The sequence below is a fragment of the Diaporthe batatas genome (assembly GCF_019321695.1).
Source record: "Diaporthe batatas strain CRI 302-4 chromosome Unknown Contig00004, whole genome shotgun sequence".
In the NCBI taxonomy this organism is placed as follows: Eukaryota; Fungi; Ascomycota; class Sordariomycetes; order Diaporthales; family Diaporthaceae; genus Diaporthe; species Diaporthe batatas.
Genome location: NW_025408551.1, coordinates 3,052,611 through 3,078,003, shown reverse-complemented (window position 1 = coordinate 3,078,003; position 25,393 = coordinate 3,052,611). Strand labels below are relative to the sequence as shown.

General features: G+C 54.0%; 2 protein-coding genes across 2 annotated transcripts; both read right to left on the bottom strand.

The window, feature by feature from the left end:
• Positions 1-46: 46 nt before the first annotated feature.
• Positions 47-5,491, bottom strand: KVR01_004752 (uncharacterized protein). Its single transcript, XM_044790679.1, has 4 exons — positions 5,225-5,491; positions 4,706-5,163; positions 2,653-4,653; positions 47-2,592 (listed from the first exon to the last, which is right to left on the bottom strand). The coding sequence occupies exons 1-4, from the start codon at positions 5,364-5,366 to the stop codon at positions 352-354; spliced, it is 4,842 nt and encodes a 1,613-aa protein (XP_044646916.1). The 5' UTR covers positions 5,367-5,491; the 3' UTR covers positions 47-351.
• Positions 5,492-7,664: 2,173 nt separating this feature from the next.
• On the bottom strand, positions 7,665-13,248 carry KVR01_004015 (uncharacterized protein). The gene is made up of 4 exons (XM_044786135.1): positions 12,355-13,248; positions 11,265-11,670; positions 8,976-11,001; positions 7,665-8,869 (listed from the first exon to the last, which is right to left on the bottom strand). The coding sequence occupies exons 3-4, from the start codon at positions 10,947-10,949 to the stop codon at positions 8,390-8,392; spliced, it is 2,454 nt and encodes an 817-aa protein (XP_044646179.1). The 5' UTR covers positions 10,950-11,001; positions 11,265-11,670; positions 12,355-13,248; the 3' UTR covers positions 7,665-8,389.
• Positions 13,249-25,393: the final 12,145 nt, after the last annotated feature.

Here is a 25,393-nt window from a genome sequence, read left to right as displayed (position 1 = left end):
AGCATATTTCACTACTCGCACTGAGGTCTTCAGTGTCCTGTAATGGGGTAAAGTGGGATTATTTACACGCACTACACTATAACGATTACATCGAGTGAAGTGAGCGGCAACCCTGACCTGCAGGATGCAGGCACTCGAGCAGTCGAGGCCCAGGATTCTGCCGTTCACAAAGCCATGGTTCAAGATAAGTTGGCATAGTTATTGCAATAGGAAATTCAACCAAGGCCTAGTTACAAGTGAAATTGAATAGAAGCCTTCCGCACACCCAGGGCTTCAGCGACATTCCACTGACGGTCTGCGCTGAACCCGGCCGTTTTGTGGCGTGGTGAGGGTGCCCCCGTGCAGCCTCGATCAGTGGTTGAAATGCATCCGCATTAGCCTTCCCGTATGGCTTATCCAAATAAGAGTCGAGCCACCGATGACTGGTGTGATTTCACTCCGGCGACCCGCTCGGTAGTCGAATGGAATTTCAAACAATCTCCGCTCATCATACGTGACCCACCCCAGGTCATCGCTGAGGCCATATCCCCTAAAGGACAACGGATCCCCCGAAGGCCCCTTTGTTACTGACAGTATTCTGACGTCGTCATTCGAGTCTCCGGAACAAACCTCGTCGTCTTCTGCGTTGCTTGAGTCGATATCGTTGGGGTTTTGGTCTGTCAAGTCCAGAAAGCCAAATCGAGTATGCAGGCGTCTTGATAGGTTTGCGTCAAAAGAGACATGAGCTTTTCCGAAATAGGCGCCAAATTTTAATATCCATGTGAAGGTGCCACATCTCAAATCCAACAAGAATATGTCTCCACGTGAGGCCACTGCAAGTAACTGGCTGTCTGCTGAGAAGCTCAATGCGGTAGGGCTCTTGATGCCACCCAAATCTGCTCTCAATACCTGGCAGCGTGGTTCCTTCTCAATGTCCCAGACTGTGACTAGCGACTTTTTATCCCGAAAATCAGGAGACTTGTACGCGAGCAACTGGCCGTCCAAGGAGAAGGTCATGTGCTTTATGTAGCCGTCTTCACCTTCGACTCTTTGCCTGTGTCTTCCGTCAGACGCATCCCAAATATCTATCATCCCAAAAAGACCCGAGGCAAGCTGAGAATTTCCTCGAAAGACCAATGAGGTAATTATGGAATGATTTCCTCCGTAGTCACCAAATGTTTGTTTCTGATTCCCGCTGTCCGTGTCCCAGACTGTGATTTTGCCCTCGATGGAGGCGGATGCAAGGCTGCGATGGTCTGGGGACAGGCAAATGATACGAACATCGTTCTCGTGGAATTTCTTCATTTCTATGGCAGTTTCGGTTCTTCCAGCCCAAATTTCAATCTCTTGAGCGGCGGGGTAGTACGCTGCGAAGTGAAGTCCATCAGAGTAGCGTAAACCTTGTGCAAGGCGAACTTCGGCTGTGCTATCGATATCCTTTGGTAAGTCCCAGATTTTGATGGTACGATCAGAAGATCCTGAAACAAGGCGTAAGGAGTCTGGTGAAAATGACAAAGAGGGGATATATACCCCAGAATCTTGGCGCCATGTAAGAGAACTCGTCGTCGTGTCCCAAACGCAAAGATCACCTTCGTAGGAAGCTGCAACGAGGCGACTGTTATCTGAGAACGCTATTGACTGCGCACCGGGACTCTTGTTTTCGTCCCTGTCGCGTCTAAGCGTCAAAGCCAACCGGCCGGTTGTGCTTTCCCAAACGCGCACGCCGCCCGATTGACCGCCTGTTGCAAGCCATCGCCCGTCGGCTGAGAATATCAACTGTAGTCCTTTCTCGTCAGTGCTGATAACTTGCGTGCTTATTCCTGTCGAAGTGTCCCGGATATCGATATTCCCTTGATCATACGTTGAGGCAAGGAAATGACCGTCTGCTGTTAAAGCTACCGTATGGACCTCGTTCGAATGCGGCCTGACTGTGCGTGGAGGAGCTCCGCTGTCCAGTTTCAGAATACTGATCGAGTTGTCTAGCAAAACAAATGCGGCTGAGTGGCTATCTCGAGAGATTGCCGTTCTTGCGACATTCCGAAACCATGGTAAGTCATCGTTCTCTGGACGTGCTAGATCTGTAATCTCGCCGATGCAATCGCCTGTCACTCTGTCGAAAACCTTGAAAATTCCATCCGAATATTCTGACGTGAATGTAAGGCCATCAGCTGAGAAAGCAACTGACACGACGCAAGGTGGTTTTGCTTGGAGATATGACTTTACAACATAGACAGGAATCGTATTGTAGTCGAGCGTGTGCTCGCAAGTGCCGCTGTCCACGTGCCACAGCTTCACAACGCCGCCAAGATCACCGGAAACGAGCCACTGGCCATCTGGAGAGTAGGCGAGGGTGACGATCCAGTCTCCGTGCCCGAATAGAGTTTGAAGACACGCGTCCCATTTTGTATCCACACCATGCGTTACCGTGACCCAGTCGGGCGCCTCGGACCAAAATTGTCTCCTCACGATGCTCTGTTCCGGGCTGAACATAAGGGCTGAAGCATAAAGCTGCAACGGCGTTCTTTCAATCATGTCTCTATGATAGAGCAGAAATCGATTTGCGTCGTGAAGGAATTCCGATAGGTTTTCTTCGTCAGGGGTTGTCATTCCGGCCTGGCCGCTTGTTAGCTGTGAGCTCGGCATCCTTGCATGGGGCGTCGCCCTTCAACTTACCACCAGTTTTTGAAGCTTTTGTATGCTGCGGATAGCTTGTGGAAGCTGACGAAGGAGTGCCAGGGCCTCTATCCAGTACAAAAACCTTCTGCGAAGGAACTGATGGATGACTTCGATGTCACGACTATCAATTGGCATGCCCATTTCGACCAGGTGGTCGATCCAGTAGAAGCTCGCATACTGAATAGGAAGTAGGGGGTCCAATTGAGGTGGTGTGATTTCATCCCGGTCCAGACCAAGAGCTTCTCGCCCGTGGCGTCTGCACAGGCCGTAAATGTCGCGGCATACTAAAACCTTAGACATGGCCTTGATCGAGCTAACAAACACATCCTGATGCGTAGCTTTGATACCACGTGGGAAGATTTCCTCGAAAGCCTCCTTTTGAAGAAAATCCACGGCTGATTGGTGCACGAAGTAAACCGTTCCATGTTGGATGTTCAAGAAAGAACCACAATATCGGACCGAGGACTTCAAGGTATCTAATTCACCATCGAAATGAGTTGAAAATTCCATTATTGAACAAAGTTCTTCCAGGCTGACATGACGCCTCATTACGGAAGCGACCGCTAGAATATGTTTGCAAAGGCCCTTATCCGAGTCCCTCGTGTCGGATTCGATGTGCTCGAGCATCCGGCCGTATAGGTTCTCTAGACCTCGGGGGAATTCGTTCAAAATTCCAGTGGAACCTGAAACGTGTCTCTCTTCGTAAACGTTGCCTTGACGAAGTGCGTTGCAGACCAATGCCACCCACAGAAAGGTATTTTCAGAGTTTTTGTCGAGACAGTCGGTAACTTGGTCGCAGAGCGCCTGGTTGCCTGCGAATGGGATCTCTGTGGCAAGATCTTTCACCTTCTGTTTGATGTATTTGCGTACAGCGCCAGCAACGTGGTCGTTCAGGTCGAGAGAGAGTTTCGATATGTGTTTCGTGACTTTGCCCATGGCCTTTCCGATCCCCGGCCAATTGCGACTCGAAACAACCCATTTAGCACGAGAATCGGCTGCTTGTGAGCTATCACAGATGAATCCCAGAAGCTTTTGGCGATCCTCCTCGCATTCATCGAGAGCATCCACGATCAGGATGACGCCATCCATATACGGATCGCTCAACATTGCTCTGAGAATGTTACGCATTACGACCCATGCGGTTTCGCCGGCAAAAGCCGCCGCTCCACCATCCTCATACTTTTCAGATATGTGACGGTCGAGCTGCGGGTACTTCTTTGCAAGGCCGTATATGATCCCTCGCAGGACAGCAGTTGCGTTGCTGAGTGTCTCCTGCGTAGCTTGACAGAAGAAATAAGATAATACGTTGGTCGGCTTCTTCTCCAACTCATCAATGATGCCGCACAAAAGCATGGTCTTTCCCTTTCCCGGATCTCCTGCGACCCAGAGTATCCTGGTCGATTTGTTCTGTTGCCATTCCAAGAATTTCTCATGATCGAGAATCCAAGAGTAACAATCTCGGAGGAGGTTTCCCTTCTCATCTTGGATGCGTTCTTTCTCGTCCTGTGGATTGACCGTTTGGCGCAGGGCTCTCAGGAATTCTCGTCTTTTCGATTCATCGTGCGCTGTCTGTTGTGTCCTAGTCTGCTCTTGAATCGCGGACGCAATCTCATTGGACTGTTCAGTCAGAATACCAGCTAATTTCTGGATCGAGTCGTTGATGGACTGCCTCTGATACTGCTCCAATCTGGAGCGCACCTGCTTTTCGGCGTTTTCGACATCATCTAGCTTGCCTTTCCAGTTATCAAGCTTGACCATATCTCTCAAGATGACAAGGATCTCCCGTCGATTATACCGGCAGACACTCTTCATCTGATAGATGAGAAGTCGTTTGTAAAGCTCGACGATGTGATTCTCCAGCTCTATTCTCAGATCTTGTGTCCGGCTTTCATCGTCGACTAGGAGCTCGACAAGACGCTGGTACCAATCCATCGTCATGAGCACCTTCTTGATGCCATCACGGTTAACAGTTGATTCTGTCAATGGGTTTGCGAGTATCTATCCAATGTTAGTACCATTCAACCGACCGTAAGCATCCGGGAGGACATACCTGAAGAGCGAAAGAAACGCAAGACCAAGCGAGGGCAGCTTCAGGGGCTGCTTTAACAACGACATCCATCACTGTTTTCACGGGCTGTGCAACTCGGTTGAATTCTTGCATGTTCTCTTTCGCAGTCGCAATTTTCTTAGACCCTTCAAAGCTGGTGTCAACAAATTCCCTCAGTTGCTCCCGCTGGTTCAATGTTGCGAGTGTAATCTGGGTGGAAGAGCCTTTATTGCGTTCCTCCAGTCTTTTCACAAGCAGCGTCTCGTAAGCTAGGACTGTGGACTTTTCATCAGTTCTCAGACTGTCATACGCCTTGATCCAAAGGCGCTCCAGAACGCTTTCAGATGACGACTTTGTCGAGGGGGTTGCAGTAAGCGAGGTCGGAGAGGCAACGGCTGCGTCGGTAGGTAGCGCGTGTAGCGAGGCATCGGCCATAAGGTCTGGCGCCCGAGGAAGTATGGCTGATTTGACATGAAGCTTAGCACAAAGATCTGGATTGAAAGACACATTTTCTATTCATACCTGATTGTGCATGAGAGGTCGGAGCCTGATTAGGTGTGGCGATTCGTGATGGCTGAACGGCACCATCGCCAATCGAGACAGCCGGTGGCTTGGAGGAGCCATCAGACCGTTTGTGCCAGAATTTGAGACGCTCCCAACGCATGATGGCCAAGTGGCTGCCCCTGAAAGGTTTCCCGTATAGACAAATGCGAGTATAACGATGTTAGTGGACAGCTGTCAGCGATAGTGGTGGAAAAAGATGAACGAGTTGAGTTACGGGGTAAGAATTTGCTGGAAAAGCGCGTCCTCACCACCTGAGCAGCCGCCCATCTGCTGACAGCCTGCTTTTCGTCAGAATGCGACGAATCATCTTGTCGAATGGCTGGCGATTGTCTCCTCCTTCCTCTGTTGCCGCTGTGCATGCATGCAACTATACAGGGGATGCTGCATGGTCGTCCAATGGGGGAAATGTAGGATGCCTGGCTTCTTCAGCTCTCCTGCATCCCATGCCACGTCTGCTTTCGTGGCTAAAGGCAGCTTTCGGAAAAGCGGCATGCAATGAGAGACAAAAGAAACATAGGGAGATACTATTTCATAACCTGCTAGCCTCTTCTAGCAACACGTCGACTGTAGACACGAACAGACATCCAGAATTACATATATGTAACGAAGTCGAGTCCACGCACATCCCGACCAAGGTAATTAATTGGTTTCTCTTCTATTCCGTTTACGTTCGAAGACATATATGCGAGAGCAGACCAAAAACGTCTGTTCATAAAGCACAGGAACAGCCATACTAATCTAAAATCCAAAGGCCCGTGTATAACTAGAATAAAAACCGGGGGAGGGGGGAGGGGAGGGGGAGGGCGGTGGCATCACTTCACCTGTCACATACAGCACAATGAAATAACCCCCCCCCAATTTAAACAACACAAACCAGCATTACAAACCAGCATTATAATTAGAACATAGAATGTCTTCTCATTTAGTCTCAATCTTAAATTGAACAATGATACCTATTAAACTTAAACCTAAGCTTTTCTTTTTCTAATAGGTAGTTTCATTTTTAATCCCTATATATAAGCTAATATCCACCTATTTAGCTCTAATATCTACCTACCTAATAATTTCTATAAACCTACTTAATAATAACTTTTAATATATAAAGTTTATATAAAATTATATACTTAATTAAAATTTTTTAAATTTTTAATACTTAAAGTATAAACTTTTTTTATACCTCTTTTAATACCCCTTTTAATATACTTTTTAACACACTTTTTAATATACCTTTTAATATACTTTCTAACACTCTTTTAATTTAAATATATTTAAGTATTAACTAAATATTTTAATATTAATTAAATATTAAAAGATTAAAAGTTTAAAAGTTAAAAATATTAAAAGTTAAAAAAATAATCTTTACTTTTACTTTCTTACTTTTTAATCTTTTAATAATTAGTTAATATTTAAATATTTAATTAATACTTAAATATATATAAGTTAAAAAAGTATTAAAAGATATATTAAAAAAGTATTAAAAGTATATTAAAAAAAAGTATAAAAGGAGTTTATACTTTAAATATTAAAAATTAAAGAAGGAAATTATATTATAAAGTTTTTTAATATTAACTTAAAAAGTACTTATAAATATAAGGGAGTTATTAGGAAAATAGATATTAAGTAGGTCTATAAAAATTACTAGGTAGGTGAATGTTAGAGTTAGATAGGTGAACGCTAGCTCCCTATATATATAAAATGTATGTGGCGCCTTTATATAATAGTAAACACTCAAGACCTAGTATTTAAAGAAATACAGTGCCAATAACAGTGGAAAGAGAATACAGTATGTGGGCATGTGGCTGAGCCTCGTACCGCACTTCTTTTCCTACACTAATACCATACCCAGGTACCTACCTACCTAGGTAGGTAGGTAGTAACCCGGCCCAATTCTATCCCACTAATTCAACCGCACTACAGATTACACTCAAAACAATGCATATCCATCCAACGTGCTGCCAGTGGTTCGGCACCAAAACTCTCATCCCATCCCATCCCATCCGTCGTCCAGCCCCGTCACTTCTCTACCATGTCCCAGCATTCTTCCCAAGAACAAAACAACAGATGCAGCCCAGTCACCCAGCCCAGCCATGCCGGGCTTGCAAACCAACTAACGTGATCCACCGAATAGGTAGGTAGACAACCTCTAATACCCAGATAGATGCTCGTTCCTCAGGCGTACCCGTCACTAAATGGAGATGTCTGTTCTTCTCTGCGTCTTCAACACCCACACAGAGCAAAAGGAAACAGGAAAAAAAGAGCTGCCACTCAGAAAAGTCAAAAGGAGACACACACACAAAAGTCAAACCAGATGAGGTTATTCAAAAGGGGTGAGAAGAGTTTGATGTGCATTAATTCTGCGAATCCACACCAGTAGCTCCCTTCTTTCCATCTTTCTACCCTTCCGTCCTGCCTTCCATGCTTCCGTCCTGCCTTCCATGCTTCCGTCCTAGGACCAACCCAACACAGGCCCCGTCCCGCTAACGTATAACTGAAGTGGTGACACAGTGTGCTTTGCTTGCATGCTTGCTTGCTGGCTATACAGATGATGCCTCGTGCGTCCCGCCATTGTTTGGCCCCGTCCAAGATACCCAGTCCAACACGACCAACCCAACTGACACGCTAGCAAAGCTGGATGGGCCCAGATGCAGAAAGCGATTGAGTGAGAAAGAATGCAGCAATGTGAGGAGGAAAAAAACTCGAAAAGCAACCCTAGGTATGATGACCCTGCCTGAACGCCGATTTTTTTTGTGGACCCGTTGCACCCTAGAACCTGAAAACCAACCGCCGAGTATTATCCTTTTCCCTCTGAAATCAATTTAGACGCCCCCGCCCTTCGTATGCTCGGGGTCATCGTTCATTCATGCCGTGACAGTATTCGCTTCGCTGCGATTCCAAAACGCCTTGAAACCGGAAAAATGCTGGGAAAAAACAGAGAGGAAAGTGATGGTCTGTACCAAGCCGATACAGAGCCCGATAGCATCGTGCAGCCCACTCCAAACCGACAAGAGTTATGGCGAGGCGAATAGTGGTCGATGATGAGCCATTGTTCAGCATGCACTGGTGAAGGGTATTCTCGACCGTGTGGTGCGAGTGTGTGCGAGAATCCGCCATGGTCTTCACCCGCTAGTTGCCCCTAATTGCTGTCGCAGAATGAGCGTCGGGACCGGAGAATGGAAATCGATCGTGCATGTAACTCGCAAACTCATCTGGCGACGTACCGGTGAAGGGTTGGAACCCACCTACCATGGACGCCGGCGAAGCCGTTCGTCCGGTGGACTGGCCCATCACCGAAGGCGAGGATCGTGGCTGCCCGCTGGAGGGGCTGTCGGTTCGGACGATGGTGTTGCCGAGGGGCGAGACGTTCGGGGAGGCCCCCACGGGAGGGAGCACGGCCGAGTTCTGAAAGTAGGGGTTGGGATCCGAAGTGGCCCACTGTCGTTGAGACCCACGCCCGCGCGGCAGCGAGCCGAAAGCCAGGGGGCTTCCGCTGTTGCTGGATCCGCTGCTGTTCAGCCCGCGTGCCAGGGCGTCTTCGGTACCATCAAACTTCCCGCCTCCCAAAGTACCGTCCTTCATCTGAGGACTTGACTGCTTCGATCCAAACTGCACACGAGAAAAAAGTTAGTACTGGGGGGTCGTGGCGGTTGGCGGTCCGGCGCCGGGGTTTGCTGGAGGGGCTCGAGAGCAGACATCATCCATGGGTACGTACAAAGCAGTATTTGTTGACAATTTCCTCGTATGATGACGACGCGATGCTCGCTGCCCCAGGGGACCCGGTGCCAGGAACGGCCGGCATTGAGCTCTTGGCAGAAGCCAAGGCCTTATTTGTTGCGGTGGGTTGTTGGTCCTGGGAAATGGGCTTTCCGCCCATGTTGGCTGTGGTCAGAGATGGGTTCTGACGGCGTGACTTCATTTGCAAGGCATCGGGCTTGCTCATTGAGTCTTTTGCCGCCTGCATCGCGGCTGTAAGGGAGGCACCGAAGTCGTATCTGTTTGAGAAAGCCTGTCCGCTCGGGGCTGACAGTCGGTTGGATAGGTTGTCGCTGGGGATGCTAGTGGTGGACTTGGAGCTCTTCAGCCGCAGTGCAGGACCGGGCTCCCCCAGGTACTCGTGAATCGACTGATCGAAGTTAACCTTGGGACTGTCACCGAAGTCGTCGAAGCCCACAGGCATAGACTTGGGCCGTGGAGCTGCAGAGGGATTTGACCGGCGGTTGCTCCTGGGAAGAGAGTGCGCGGGCCTGTTAGCGGCACCAATCGCGCCCTTCTTGCCGTTCTGGGGTAGCATCTTCTTGCGGAAGTCGACCTGGAAGTTAGGGCCGTTGTTGTTGTCCCAGTGCTCCTGGCCTCCAGCGGTGTACTTGATGGCGAAGTAGAGTGTCTTGGACTCGAGGTTTGCCAGATCAGCCAACTTAATGCTGAAGTTGAATCGGTCATGGCCGTGCTCAGCAAATCGGGGCGTCACCTCTGCCACATATTCGGCGTTGACCTCGGAGGTCGTCTTCCAGTAGTCCAGAGTAAATCGACAGACCACCGACTTCTGGAAGGCAATGTTTGCAACGGCAACCGAGCCGATCAAGAACTTGTGATCATTGGAAAGCCAGACCCGTTCCAGGCGAACTGGCTGTGATTTCCGTGCAGGTGTCTCGGTAGGGAAGTTGTGGATCACCATTTCCCACTCAAATGGGGGAGATCGGGCACCGTGCTTGTCCTCATTACCGAAGGGGTATTCGGTGTCACTGTCATAGTTGTCGACCGGTGAGGACCCTGCGCTGACAGCAAGAGGACGATCAACCTGTAGGAAGTGGCGGACATGCTCGAGATGAGAATCGAAGTGGACAGCCTTGGAGAAGGTAGGTGTGCCTGGCATGCTGGAGGGCCTGCGGCGGGAGGCGGGTCGCAGGGCGGGGCGCACAAGCTCGCCAGACTTCTTGCGCAGCATCTGAGGTCTTGGGATGAGCTCATCCTCGTCCTCCTCTTCCGAGTTTGTGATCGAGGCCTCGGCGGACTTGGAAAGACCAACGTCTGGCATCGTCATGGACCTGTTGTGTTGGGTTCTGCGGGCATGGGCTAGGTCGTCCAACGAGCTCGCGCTAAAGCTGTGGTGTACACCATCGGTGATCTTGTCAGCTTGTGAAGGGAGAAGAAGCAGATCCCCAGCATCAACGACATCTTGTGTCTTGTTGGGAGAGCCCTCACGGTGCTGTGGGATCTGGCTGATGGCGTCGTGCAGCTTCTTCAGGTTCTCAGTGCGGCGGCCACGCATCTGGGGAAGGTCGTCGTCGTCGCTGGATGCTGATGACTCGGGGGGCGAGATAACGGCGCCGGTAGGCATTGTCTGGCCGTCAGTGACGGGGGGTGGTGACTGGCGGACGCTGTGGCTAAGCATGCCCTTGAGGTCGGCCACGGTGGCCTCGGGCGAGGGCTGGTTTATTGGGCCATGGCTGGCTCCCACGGCAGACGGTGTTCTTCGGTGCTTGGTGAGGTATGAGGCGGACCGAGGCAGAACGGGACGAGAGCCGCCGGGTGATTGCTGCAGAGACGATCGGCGGCTGGTGTCTGGCGATGTGGGAGCTGACGAGGCAGGAGACTTGCTAGGGGGCGTGTACGGCATCCCAGCGGCTGGGGTATTGTATGGGGAAAATGTGGTAGACTGAACCAGAGGCTGGGCCAGTGCAAGCATCGGGGGAATCGATTGCTTCGGTGTTACAGCTGATCGACGCAGCAAAGCGGATCTGAACGGAGAACACAACGGTTAGCCGATAAATAAATGTTTGGTAGAGCAACAAAAAAAAGGCATCCAGGACAGTGGGCGTGAGAGGTCTTCTAGGGAAAGAATTCGAAACAATGGAGTGTGCCGGCCGTGCACTCTTATTCAGGCTCCAGAGAGCGAGTGTGGTCCGATTCCCGGCCAGATCGAGAGGTCAAACCCAGACCAAGGGGGACCAGGAGTGGGCAGTGTTGTGCGGAAGGCGTGGAACCGGGAGGGTTTACTCACCAGGCAGTAAGCAAAGGGCAGGAGCGGGCGAGGAGAGAAGATGCACAGGCAATATTCCAGCAACTGAGCAAGTCTCGGAAATGGCGGTAAGAATTAAGAGTCAACTCGTCTCGATCGCCGGTTGACGAGAGTTCGAGTATCGAGTGTTGTGATGCGATGCGTGGATCACGGGAATGGCCCGTACGAGAGGAAGTGGGAGAGAGCAACGACGACGGCAGCTAGAGAGGCGTTGCGTCGGCGAACAGGATGTCGTTGACGGCTATCCTCTGCTCCTTCCTTGCAGTATTATGGTGTTGTGGAGGAGTCCTTCTTTTCCGTCCGTCCGTCCGTCCGTCCTTTGTTTCTCCCAACGGCAGGCTTGGGTGGACGCAGCGGCGACGGGTGGAATGCGACAGATCGATGCTGACTGGATTTGTCGATCGACGTTAGTCACGATGATTCGAAGCAACGGCGAGGCAGACACATGTGCAGAGGTGACGATTCGGGGTCGGGAGAGAAGCAGCCGTTTGCATCTATGTGGTCTGCCGGTCGGAGCGAGGTGTGGGCAGGCGAAGGAAATGGGTAGCCAAAGAGGTGCTGGGCTGGGACGGTACAGAAATGGCTTCAAGAACGTGGGTGGGTGCGGAAGCGGCCTGGTTTTGAATGGGCAGGAATGCTCTGCGCGGGACGGGAGTGGTGTGGGTGTGAGAAGAGGTGTGTGTGGGCATGGGCGTGGGAGACGGTCTGGGATTAAAAGTAGGCAGGAGAGCAAGGAAGGTGGGTGTGTGTGTGTGTGGCAGTGGAAGTAGCGGCACACTGGCGAGCCCAGGTAGCGTGGGGAGCTTGGGGTTAGAGGCAAGAGGTACGCAGGCGGTAGTCGAAGCCAACAAAAATTCAAGGCAATCGCCCAACCACGCCCAGTGCCACTCACTCAGGCCGATTGTGGCATAGGCATCACACCAGAAAAAAAGCAGCCCGTTCCAGGCGCAGCCAGCGAGGCCGGACCAGACAGAGAGATAGGTAGATAGGTAGATGGATGCACGGTGCAGTTGCTTCGAGATGGTGAAATTGGTGAAATGGTGCAATCCACCTCACACATTCAGTCACTCACCGGTAGAAACGATGTTGTGCCAGAAAGACGAGCAAGGCCGGAAAACACGTCTATGCTTCTTTTCTCTCTGATGTCGACGGGGAGAGGCAGGAAGGAGGCGATCAGCTGGTGGCCGCGTGGAGGGTGAGATGTAGTAGGAAGCGGAGGAGGGAGGAATTGGAAACAAACTCAAGGTGGTGAGAGGACGGGAAGAAGGAGGAGGAGAGGCTAAACATACATACTTGGTGGTGCGGCGGGTTTCACGGGACGGTACATGGGTACGGGGCTACAAGGCTACAAGGATGGCTATAAGGTGGTAGGGGTGCAGGGATGCCAGGGTTGGGTGGGTGCACGGCACACACGGTGGGTACGTACCCCAAGTACCAAGGTACTGTGGTAGCTCGGGGGAAGCACAGGGCAACACACAGTGACTCGTTGGGACACGCACGTACGGCGAGTAGCACTTGAAATGGACTTCCTTGCCTCTGCCGTGCTGTGCTGTGCTTATTAGTGCTTGGTGCTTTGGTGCTCCTGGGCGGGACGGAGTGCTCCTGCTGTCCCATAGCTGCAGGCTGTAGCAACGGCAGCACCAGCAGCAAGGATGGGCTGAGCAGTGCAGGGACAAGGTGCTGGGTACCTGTGAAGTACGGACACTGCGTACATTACATACCACAGTAGCACTGTTGGAAAAAAATAAAACTGGGACCTCGGGGCAGGGAAGCAACTGGAGAGAGCGAGGAGAAGAAGGCGGAGGGCGTCTGGAGGGCGTCTGGAGGAGGAGGAGTGTGTGGAGAGAAGTGAGAGAAGACGCAGACAAGCCCAGAGAACAGAGAGGCCGGGCAGGGAACAGGGACCTTGGCCGACATGACAGGGGAGGGAAGTCCTTGGGGATGGACAGGCATCATTTTGGGGAAGGAAGGAGACTGAAAATTCAGCAGTCGAGTGCACACTGTCTCGCACTGTATCCTAGTATTTCTTGGGGGGGGGGGGGTGAGAAGGGGGGAGGGGGGAAGAGGGGGGTAAAGGCAGACTGACTGATGGACGGTGTGATGCATGTCACATAGCTATGGTACTCCCTACTCCGTATGGTACGACCACAGCAGATTAACCCTCGATAATAAACAGATTGATATGAGATGAGATGTTGCTCTGTCTGTTCTATTGTCACTCACTTCATCGCTTCCTTGGCTCGAGTCCTCGGTCCTCGGTCTACGGAGGTACAGACACTCTAGGTAGATTAATTAATGGGCTGCGACTTGCTCGGCTGCACCTTCTGGTCCTGTCCTTTTCTTGTCCTTTGCGCAATTTTCTACGCACTTCACAAACACACAGCCTTGACACAACAGCCATGCTTGGCCCGTCTGCCGATGAAGCCGACGAATTTCGTATATTGGAGGAGCAGTCGAGATTTTCAAGCGAAAACTCTATCGCCGAGACCCTTCCCCATCAGACTGACGAGCCTCGGGACAGGCGATGATCACGAACGAGGGCCGTCGCTGTCACTGTTCTTTTTCTGGAGCCGGGCACGACGGGCACGACGGGCACTTCCTCTCCTGGGGCTGAATCCCCACCGGCCAGACCCACCTCTGTCGATAGGAAACGATTCAGGATCCCCCATTTGTTGGTGCGTTGGGGTGGGTTTGATCTGGCCTGACTTGACCTGACTTGCCACGCCTCGACTAGGCTTGACTTAGTCGAGCTGCTCTGGGCATCTTAGACTACGGAACAAAGCAGAGTAGAATGAATACCAGGGGGAAAGAACCTCAGTTTCGGTCGAGTGAGGCCGGCCAGCCTGTGAAGCTGCATGTGTCGTCAGTTCCAAGGTTGTCGGTTGTCAGTCTATTGCTGACCGCCTTGGATGAAGATCACGAACGGAGTATGTCCTTTGTCACACAATGGAGTATTTTTTTCACCTGGTGCGTGCGTACGTGCGTATCTATCTAGTAGTGCATATCCATGTGTCCATCTGTCAGTTCCGCTCCCCCACCAGCAACCAAACAAAAATCTCTTGCACTGAGCAAGCGTAGGCCCAGGCTCCAGGCAGCTCAGGCCAGGGCAGGGTTGGCACAGGGCTTGTCTGACCTCACCCGTGGGCTCATTCTTCCTCACGGGCCATCACCTACTGTGGTGCGGTGTCAAAGTGTCTGCGGAATTGGCTCGAGCTGTAAAAGAAAAAGGACGTTGTCTAGTCTGGATTTACGCGAGCCAGCCAATCTGGGAATGACGTCGTCGTCAATCTCACTGGGCAGCCGATGGTCTTTGCTTTTTCCTTTTGATTCCTTGCTTGTTTGATCGTGGCTCCTTCTGTTAGGGTCCCAAAAGTTCCCACCCAGGCAGCCTGGCTGAACTGGTAGCCGCTCGCCTCAAAGTCCCGCCTGCCTTGCCAGCTTGCCTGGCCCGAGTCCGACCCACAGGCCATTTGGCAACCTGCGACTGCTAACAGCTGGCCTGTCTTTCTGTGTGTTGTTTGGTCTCACGGTCATTAGCTCCTGCCCAAACCCAAACCCCGGACTCTCGTCATTCGTCAATTCCTTCCGACACGTCCTGCCCGCCCGAGAGTTGGTCTCAAGGTTGATCCCAAAGCCACACACGCTACGCTCCGAGGCTCCTATCAAAGCTCCTTCGTACCAAGAATCCTTCTGCCAATATCGAATGTTGCATTTCATTCCTGTCGGTCAACCCCAGCATCGTGACAATTTCACCCCGGCCAGCCAGAGATGGAGTCAACCTCTGCCCAACGGCGTCGCTTACAGATGAATTACCTGGGACGACAGCTCATCACGGCACCCACTTCCCCTGCTGCGCTGTCGCCTGGCTGACCAAGCTGTCGTGCTGCATTCTCCATCTCTCTCCATCCACCATGTTCCCCCAGGCCCCCTCTTGTGTCCTGACAAACCAACCAGACCCCGACACAAAACGTGTCCCCCCGATAAACATGCTTGGTGGGCAAGCTGGGAGTGGGAACCGGTGGTGTTGTCGCTGGGGCTTTGTTGGGGCAACGAAGCGATGCATACGCGATGCACCAAGAGACCTGTTTCATCCGTCGCACGGCACAACAGCAGGAGGAGCTTGTGATACTCCAGAAACAGGCTGACAGGCTGGCATTGCCATTGTCCATTCATCGTCGTGCCCCGCCAGCCACGCCCCCAAGAGCCTCCTCTCCAGAAATTGCTCTGTTGCCGATCATCACGCCTCGAGTTGCCGAGTCCTCAGCCTCCAGCCTTCAGCCTCAAAGTCGCCTGACTGGCCTGAAAATAGGACCCCCATGCCCTCTTCTCTCCCTCACCGTGCCTGTCAGGCTTGCCCAGCGCTCCTCCTACTGTGGCGCGCACACAGTAGGCAGCTTTGGTCGGACAGCGGACGGCGTTGGAGCACCGTAGGATTGCGGCGCGGTGCACGGTATGCGGCCACCACCGCATCCCACATCAGCCAATTTTATCTCCCAGCTCATCCTCAAATAGAGCAGCTCGGTGGGGGGGTGGTACCGTTGGCTGGCTAAGCCATATTCGGTAGCATCGCCCCCTGTCAAGCGCCTTGATAGTACTCCGTACACCTTGAGCTGTCATCCCAGACCGGACAAGGCCTCTGAGATAAGGACCAGATCAAACCACTTTCACATCCACGCCAGCGCCAAATTCTGGTCGACAAGCGCGAGCTGGTGTGGCCTGCCCAGCTGCCCTGTGTGGCCTTGGCCTTTCGACGAGCCGCTCTCCCCAAGCTTCCAAGCTTGCCGGGGTACGCCGTCGACCAAAGCGTTGGCAGCAGCGCCGGCGCAGACACTGTTGCATCAGTCAGCACCCTGGCCGGCTCCAGCACTATTTCCCTCCCCTATCTCCAATTTGTTGGGAGTGATGGCTGCTCGACCGACTGCCTTGGACTCGGGCCATACCGACTCCCAGTGTCGACGGTCAGAGGGCACAGGCACTTGAACAGCCTAGCGGAGGAACACCGGTTCACGGCCAAGACGAGTTGCACAGACAGACTGACAGACCAACGTTCCATGGGTCTTTCTGCTCGATGAACCAACTGCCTGGTGCAGGCAGGTCTTCTGTGTGATCGCCATCCGAATCCCGCCCGGCTTGCACGGCAGCGGGTCGAGGCTAGGTCAAACTCGCCATGCACCTCACTCAACTCAAAGTAGCGACCGAGCAGGCCTGGGCCTGGCACTGGCAGCCTGGCAGGCTCAAAACGACCGCACGCAAGCCGGCACAGCACGGCCTAGTCTTATCAGATATCTCCCTCTCACCCCTCCCGCCCTCCTAGCCGCATCAACCTCTCGCCACCGGTCAGCAAGCACTGCAGTCTCGTTCCGGCTTGATGCCGCCTGCCCCTGGTCCCGTCTCGTTGCCTCGAGATGCTGTAAGCGTCGGACTGCATGCAAGATTCAAATCAAACATGCGCCGTTGCCACCCGAAAGGGCAGCTGGGTCATGGTCTCGCTCCGGTTATCGCTGCAATATCGCCAGCGGTAGCGGCCGCTACTCAGTTTTCACCATCACGTCCCGAGTCCCGCCATTGTCCCGGCGTCAATGCCTGCTTTGTTTCTGTTTCACAAGTTGCCCAGCGCCGGCCGCCTGGCCAATTGATTGCTCCGCACACCCTGCCGCCGGCCTGCCTTGTACTGTAGTAGCGTTCGGCAATTTCAACAGTCGAAGTGGCCGGTGTTGATAGTGCGCACAGAGTACTGTTCGTCGGGGGACGGTCGTGCTTTGATGTGGCCCAATGAACCCGCCGAATTCACCAGCTGAGGTTGACTGGCTGGCCGTACCCCGGATCTACAAAACCTGGAGACGGACCCAATCATCTTCAGATTCAGATTCTCATCCAGTCGATGCTGCCGTCACGTGGGGAAGTGGGGAGGAGAAGCAGCCCACGATGGGAAGATTCAATGTCAGAGCCCACCACACATCTCCAGTCCAGGAGCTCTCCCCCTGCGACACCACAAGCGCCCTCTCGCTGTTGACACTTGGGGCAGCTGTGTTACCGTGCAGCACACTAAGGCGCCGTTGCATGCGGCTTATCTCAAAATCCCCCTGCTGGAAACTGGCAATTCGCAGTCGCTACTCAGTTCAATCCCAACATCAGCGAGGCATTCTGCGACGTATGGGTACACTACCCAGTTACGGCCATGCAGCCTCCCTTTCTCGGCACAGGCGTGCATGCAGCTGCAAGGATGGTACCCTTGTCAGCGAACTTGGGATTTCCGCTCCGGACTCACTGAGAAGAGTTCAGTGGTTCAGTGACAAATGAACGCCTTCCAGTCGCCGCTCCAGCGTTGTGTACCACCAGCTCGGCTCAGCCTCCTCGCTCTTCCGATCTTGAAACAAGAAATCTCTCACGTAATCCTCATGGTTCTTCATTTATTAATGGCCGCCTAAGATTACCTAGCATCCCGCCTCCAACTCCACTGCCCAGAAACCATGCCGAGCCGCATCCTTCAAGCGAAAGGAACCATCCCAAAAAACGGCGCCCATTGGCTAGAGCTTGAGAAAGGAGTTTCCCATCCTTCAGCTAATCACCCCAGGAGATCCGAGCTCACCCACCCCGGACTGCATGCACTCTTGCTGGGAAGCCCTTGTCTGTTGCGCCATCACTCGTGCGCCTGGTGGGGACAGTCGTTTTCGTCGCTCAAATCACGTCGTGCTCAAGGCATGGCACTGTGTGCACAGTAGCATTCTCCATTGCATTGACAGCTTCTCGCCCGGCCAGCCCAGCCAGACGAATCCACCTCCTCCCGCTGCGTGAAATTTTCCGACGAATACGAGCGCGTGGTGCAATGAGGCTCATCTCTCTGGGTGCTTGTCTCCTGGCCTCGAGCCTTTGATATGACAAGTCGGCCAGAGGCAGTTCACGGGAGCCACGGCAGTTACGTCTCGAAATTTCGAGACTGATTTTTCGCCTTGCCTGATTCACCACCAGAACAGTTCGTCAAAGTGACGACGTTGGTGCATAGCTTGTGAGTGATGTCGACCGAGTTATTCCTCACGCCATCCTCACGGGGTGCGGCAGCACGTTAGAAGTATCTCCTGCCTATAATTTGCCCTCCACAGCTCGGTTGGACCTGACACCGGCCATGTTTAAGCTATCGGCACGCCACTGGGGTTCTATATCTCTGTCTGGCCGGCCTCCCCCCTCCCCCCTCCCCCCTTCCCCTACCCCTCCCCCTCCAAACAGATGGCTCACTCTGATATACTTTCCGAGGTGGAGACTCTGTGGTTGCGGTGGGTTGCATCGGCCGTGGTGGGTGCAACGACAGATCTACGACACACCGACTCGCGGGGACAATTGCATGATCAGAGCTCAGCTCGCCGTCATCTTAGCAACCCACCGTCGCGGGACAGTCCAGTCTGCCTGCATGCTCATGGGAAATGCCATTATCAATACATATCACAGGAACTGATAAGGTCCTCCGGGAACGGTCGACTCAAGTCAAGCATAAGTGCTTGGCTAACAACGACCTTCTGAATCAGTACGACGCGGGATGGACTATCAACCAGATTTTGGCCGATTGCTCTGTGCCCTTCTACACAGTATGCACAACCCACCAGGCCAGATCCAGAGTCTGAGAACCGACTGTCATCCACCCAGTCCATGGTAGGAACTTTGATGAGGAGGAGAAAGAACGTCTAGGTAGAGTGCGAGCGCGCCGTTGCCCATAGCCTACGTCGCACTCCCACCTCGCCCAGGCAGCTGGAGGACGGGCTGTTGGAAAGAACAAGTAGGGACAATGATGTCGATCACATCACATGGGAATACTGTGGCTCCCCGCTCTCTGCTGCACGGTAGGCCCATTGCAGGGAGGAGCATAACCGAGTGACCAACCAGGCAAGTGGAATCCGGGGATTTGGGAAGAGTGCGCAGGGCCGCCCGGCGGGCTTCTGCTGATAGTGTAAATCCCCCACGAGAGACGGGCGCCGGGGTATTCGGTGGTGGCCGCAGCAGGTGGCCCGGCACCGTCGGCGGTCGGCCGGCCCACCCGGTTATCGATTACGCACCATGTGGTCCGCTTGGTAAGTTTGAAGGCGCACTCCGTACAGCCCACATGTGCAGGCAGTCCAGACACAGCCAGGCAGCGGGAACAGCGGCATGTGGGGTATCTTCATGTTCGACATGACATGTGCAAGGTTGAGGCTCAAAGAAAAGCAAAGATCATCGTCATCTGTACGGCGTGCAGAACGTCTGCATGCGTGTTGTCTGCGGCGGACAGGTGCCCCTAGCCTGTCAGATGGTCTCCTACCTCACCCCGTTCAGATAGCGAAGCTTTGTGGCCGAGTCAAAGGAGGTCCGGATGATCAGGTATTGAGTTCTCGCTGACCGTTTTAGTCGATCCACCACTTGGCTTTTCCTTTATCTGATGTGCCCCCCTCCCCACCCCGCGTCGATAGTGTCCGGGCCCGAATCATGCCCGGCATAGTTGTGGACTGGGCCGGCGTTGATATGAGATTTTGGGAGCCGTTAAGGGATCATCTACCCCGCGCCGGGGATCAGCTCGGGGCGGCCGTTCAGACTTTCGGTTCGGTGTTGTCGGCTGCAGTCTGCATCCCACATCCACATGCACACCACCCACATCCACTCACCCACGGACGCCTATCGAATGATGTGAGCCGACTCAGTTCTGCGTGGCTGACTGGATTGTCCGGTCGTCACATTCAGTCGCATGTGCTACTCATCAGCCCGAGTCGATAATGCAGTGGACCGACGGCCACCCGGTAGGCTTGCCGCTGCGAAAGAGGCTGCTCTCCAGGCCTAGCCGGGGACGAACGACACACGCATAATGTGACGTTGTGGTGTGCGAGTGCGCGTCGAACAAGTTGCACGATGCAGTCATGTGCTCTCCAGATCTGCATCCTTCCTCCTGCGAGGCTACCAGACGACAATTATACCAGCCAACGAGCCCAGCCCCAGCAGCTTCCTTCCCACATGGCGCGGGAGGCACAGCGCCCCATCCTGAAACATTCCCTCAGCTTGCAAGGGCCGCGATTTCGGGTCGCCGGTGGATTGTTGCAGAAATTAATCCTGCTCCGTACCTAGGTAGAGATGCACCACACCGGTCGGGGCCAGCAGGGTCAGCCCTGGGCCGCACCCGAGGGCGAAGCGATCTATCTGGTCGCTGCGGGAGGGCGGCAGGGCGGCTGGCCGCGACATCAGGCCGCGTTGGTCGACCTCAGCCCCATATACAATTTTTAGCAACGCCTCACGGAGTTGGTATTTGTGGTGTAACTCTACAGATCCTCCCGGCGATCACTCCATAATTATCGTGGACAGACTGTCTCTAGTGTACGATCTTGGGGTTTCGATGGAGGACCCAAGAAGAGGCCACCCACCCATCGGTGTGGTCATCCTCTTGTGGCAAGGTCAAGGGTGGTTTGGTTCATGGCTCTGAATCTATCTGTCCCAGCCCTGGTTTTACTGTCTGCACACGCCCGCCGACCCGCCCACCCGCAACAATGCAATGCACGCTTGTTAGTTTTGTGGTGGGCAGATGATGAGGCGACGAGGCTACGAGGCTGAATCGAAGTCTGGGTTCTGGAGAGACATTCCTGATTCCCGAATCCTGTTTCTAGGGGCACGAACCTGCTCGCACAGGTTACCGCGGTGGCGTCCGGGAGAAACAACCGGACCACGCGTTTTAGAGTTTCAACTTGAGGGCTGGGGCGTGGGGCGGTGAGTTTCTGAAGTTGAGGCGGCATGGAGGCAAAAAAGAAAACAAGAGAAAGGGTGATAGATATCAGACAGACACATGTGTCGGGTGCAGGACAGAGCATTGGTGGTCGAGCGCTGTTGAATGATTCATGCTGGCTGGATTTGGATCGCGATGGTGGGTGGGGGGTCCTCTGGCTGCTTGCTGACTGCTGGCTTTGCAGTGCCCTGCAGTGCAGTGTGTCGCTGTTGTGTTTCTTTTTCGCTGCAAGTGTGGAGTCCAGCGCATAAACCTTATTCTGGTGGGTGGGTGCTTCATCATTGACTGTGTCTGGGGGGTGGGGGGGAGGCAAGACCTGGGAGCTGCTAAACTGAGGCGGCAGGCTGCTGCCGAGCCCACTGATGCTAACACTGCAGCTGTTGCATCGCCTGCAAACCAGGCTGGCTGGGCTGGCTGGCTGGCGTTGGCTGCTGGCTGCAGCGGATATCCATCCACTTCTCTGCACCCAGCACCTTGGTTCCTCTTTTTTTTGCTTCTTATCTCCGGGCCATGCCAGTACTACGTCGCTCGTTGCTGCTGCTGGAAGGACGGCCTCACTCACTCTAATGATTCGAGAAAACCATGGTTGAGAGAGTCAGTTAGTCAGTTGGTTGGTTGGGTCCGTAGCTGATGCGTGCATACACACTACGTAACTATGATGTCGTCAATTGTGTTTTGTTTTGTTTTGTTGTGTGCACACAGCACAGGCCATGACTGACTGACTGACTGGTCTGTGGAGCCATCGACGATGCGATGGGTAGGTGGTGAGAGGGGCCTGCCAGTGGTTTCAGGACTCGGCCGAGTTCGCACAGTGGTCTCGACTCTGGATGGAAAACTTGAGTCTCTGGCTGGGACAGGGATGGATGCTCCGACTGCGGGGCAGCTTTGGGAAAGCAGTTGACCAATCGATGTCCGTTTTGGTTTCCCCAGATTATTACAAAGCATCGATTAATTCATCCCAACCTTGCACGGTGGCTGGCTGGCTGGCTGGCTGGCTGGCTGGGCTTGTTTGAAGGTACGACATCGAAGTACCCAGGTACCAGCCGGGAGTTGAGATGCCTGCAATTAACAGTTGATAACAGACTGGGGCGGCCTGGTCTGGCCCGTGGTGTCAGTGCACGATATGATATGACTGACTGGCTATGACGGAAGGAATTGACTTTTGGTGGTGGGTACCGAGTTCGGCTCCTCTCTCTCAGTTGGTTTTGTTATCTCTGGTTGTTATCGTTGTTATCGTCGTCAACCAACCACCACCACCAACACCACCACCACCACCAAGAGAGTCAGTCTCGGTCATCTGCTTCAACGTATGCATACTACTGACCTTGGGGGACGCAAGAGTGTGCCCCTACCTACCCTACTACAGTACCTGTTGCATGTGCAGGAGATTGGACGGCAGCTCACCAACCAACACCTGCCTCAACTGGGCAGTGAGTGCGACACCCTTTTTCAAATGGCCATCCTCCTGCCTCTCCTAGCGGAATGCACAGCAACAAGCCAGCCGATCCACGACTCGCAGGCTGCCACAATAATATAATAAGAGGGCTGTCTCTATCTCCGTCTCCACCTTCGCACGTCGTCGCATCCAGCACGAGACTATCCGTCTGCCGCTCGCGCAACCAGTTCTTGGCTGGGCGGCTTGGTTGTGCTGCAGCCACGGTCACGGTCATGACACACACACACACACATATTTGTGCCAGGGGGCACATGTTGTAATCTCAGAGTGTCCCAGCCGAAACCACTCTGGCATTCCAGTCAAACCCGACCCCGCGGGAGCCACTTGGATCTCGACTTCCCAGACTCCACGGCCGGCTCTTGCAGGGAAGCTCTGGGTGGTCGGGTGGATTTGTGTCTCGGCCATTCCCATTCGGGGGGATCCACATCAGGCGGCACTTGCAAAAAGTCTCTCTCGCTCGCTCTCTCTCTCTCGTTCATCCACTGCCACTGCCTTGGAAACCGGCTGGTCACCGTCACTCACTACTACGCGTCCTGCAGTGCACTGTATGGTAGTGTCACTTCTCCCCCCCCTGCCTCGTCAATCTCGAGAAAGCAGGCAGGCAGGCAGGCATTTAGGTAGGGACCACAACATGCGCTGATCCCCTCCCAGCCCGGATGATGTTCAGGAACACCCGCGCCGAGCAGGGAGCCAGAGTGCCAATGCCTCGGAGGAACAAGGGCCTGAACGGAATAGACCAGAAACAAAAGGACGAAAAGAGAAGGAAAACTCCCCGAAGCTCCAAAAGCACGTCCGGAAAACATGGCATTCTCGTCAGATCCTCACCTCGCCCGTGATCGAATTCTTCGGCCGCAATCTTTAGCTGTGCCGGGCCTCCCACCGTCGAGGAGGGGAGGGGGGGTTGCCGCGCCGGTGGGGCCCGAAAGCATAGCAGCCTCTCGAACGGTGTGACGGCGGACCTTGCGGCGCCAGACCTGCAGGCCCAGGCCGCGGACCCACTGATCGGCCACGAGCTTGCCGCTTTGGCCCCAAGCTCCTGGGGCCTTCTGGCACGCCGGCCAATGGCGACCCCGGCGCGCCGTTCGTGATGGTTGCAGGCGTTTCAAGGCAGTTGGTTAGTATGGTTGAGTTAGTTGCTGTGCCTGCTTGCTTGCTGCCGGTGGAAGCTCGATGGAAGCTCTCTGTCAGACACGAGCGAACGCGATGGCGGGCGAGACAGCGCCATCGAGGCGGTCTGGCATGGGCGGTCTGTTTTGGAGGGCACGCTCCCGTGTCTGGGACAGGCAGGACAGGTCGCAGCTCTTGCCCAGGTGCTTGCTTGCACTGGCTTCTTGGTCCCGTTAGGAGCTTGACTTGTCCTGTATGCGGACCTGTGTGGACAGACGGCGGACGTCCCCAAGCTCGAATGCCAATGTCGGCATGGTACTTTAAGCTACGCCTCTCCAACTTCGGATGCCGGTGTCAAGCAAGCTCCAACAAGGTTTCGCACGTTTTGCTCCGGGCCCTTTCCCCTCAGCTCATCCATGGCACCACCATACGACGACGGTCAGCCAGTTCTGACCACAGACAGGCAAACCTCGTCTTGTCTCCTCACGGTCACCTGGGCCTCTGCAGGACCTTCATGTCCGTCCGTCGACGTCGCATCCTAGTCACCAACAGCAGCAGACTCTAATCTCGGAGAAGAGCTCCGGAAAGCCTGTATGGCCAAGCGGGCTCGGGACGACGTTTTTCGAAGGCCCTCTTATTTTCTCAGAAGGGGGCTTGCGTGCTTGCTCGGGGCTGACATACAGACAGGCCGACAGACAGGGCCGGAGCATTATTTGCGGAGGGCTTTGTCCGGAACCAGCCTAGGGCCTCAAAGCCCTCCTGCTGGAGCTGGACCCAGCGCAAAGTGCAGGACTTCATCAGCCGTCAATGACGTTGAGACGCGTTTCAGTGACCAATGCCACGCATCGGGCGGCCTGGTGTAGATCGGACAAAAGCTGGGACCCAACGGTCGCCCGGGGGGGGGCTTACGCCGCGTCTTTGCGCCGTGGTTTTTTTAGTGTACAGGGCGGTTCCCACTGCGGCGCTCGCCCCCGGGGGCCCCACAACGCGCTGTCAGTTCCCACTCCCAGAACCTTTTGTCACAGGCTGTCCCCGCCCCCAGGACCATGGAAGAGCTCTTCTCTACAGGGGAGCCTGCGGGCACTGTACGATCATCGACCCCACTGAAAAAAAGCGACGGGGCCTTTGTTATTCTAACCAACCTCGTGTAAAACATCCTGGCACTGTAGACGACCTACCTGCCACAAGACGACTCACGCTGTAGCTTGCCTCGTACGAGATGGGAAACCTTCAGCATGTCCCGGCTGCACGCTCAGCATGCATCTCATCCGGCTAGCAGCTACCTAGCTAGCAAGCAGGCACACGCCCTGACGCCTGGGCACGTTGGGTCACGGGGCTCACCATGTGTGTGCAACGCGGGACGCCTGCTCGCCTGCCAGATTAATAATAATGATGATGATGCTGATATTACGGCTTCATCTGAGCACACAAGGTCTCGCTCACCGGCGTGGGGTTTCACCGGGCAACCAAAACATAAGAAAACAAGGCGGATGCCCTGTCACGTCCCCCCCATGCTGGTCAGCCCTCGCTTATCAGGTAGGGCCGGGAATGTCCCATTCCTTTCAACCTCTAATCTCCGGGTATGTGTGCTTGCGAGCGGCGCCCTCTCGCGGGCGGCTGGCGCATCACACTGTCGTCGAGGAGACTGGAAGCGATGATTGATGACCTGCGGGCTGGCGGGCGTCTAAGCTGACCACCCCCCCCCCCAACCCCCACTGTAGTATCAATTGTTGTTGGGGGTGAGGGAGGCGTCTACCAGCCAGCCAGCCAGCCAGCCAGCCTACGCTTCACAACACGGTTTCTTTCTTCGCGCCAGTG

Excerpts from the sequence above, each read along its gene's own strand:
- KVR01_004752 (XM_044790679.1), bottom strand. The coding sequence starts at position 5,366 with ATGCGTTGGGAGCGTCTCAAATTCTGGCACAAACGGTCTGATGGCTCC. Across the intron at positions 5,164-5,224 it reads GACCTCTCATGCACAATCAG|CCATACTTCCTCGGGCGCCA; the intron begins GTATGAATAGAA and ends ATGTCAAATCAG. Across the intron at positions 2,593-2,652 it reads AAAAGCTTCAAAAACTGGTG|GCCGGAATGACAACCCCTGA; the intron begins GTAAGTTGAAGG and ends ACAAGCGGCCAG.
- KVR01_004015 (XM_044786135.1), bottom strand. The coding sequence starts at position 10,949 with ATGCTTGCACTGGCCCAGCCTCTGGTTCAGTCTACCACATTTTCCCCA. Across the intron at positions 8,870-8,975 it reads TTGTCAACAAATACTGCTTT|TTTGGATCGAAGCAGTCAAG; the intron begins GTACGTACCCAT and ends TCTCGTGTGCAG.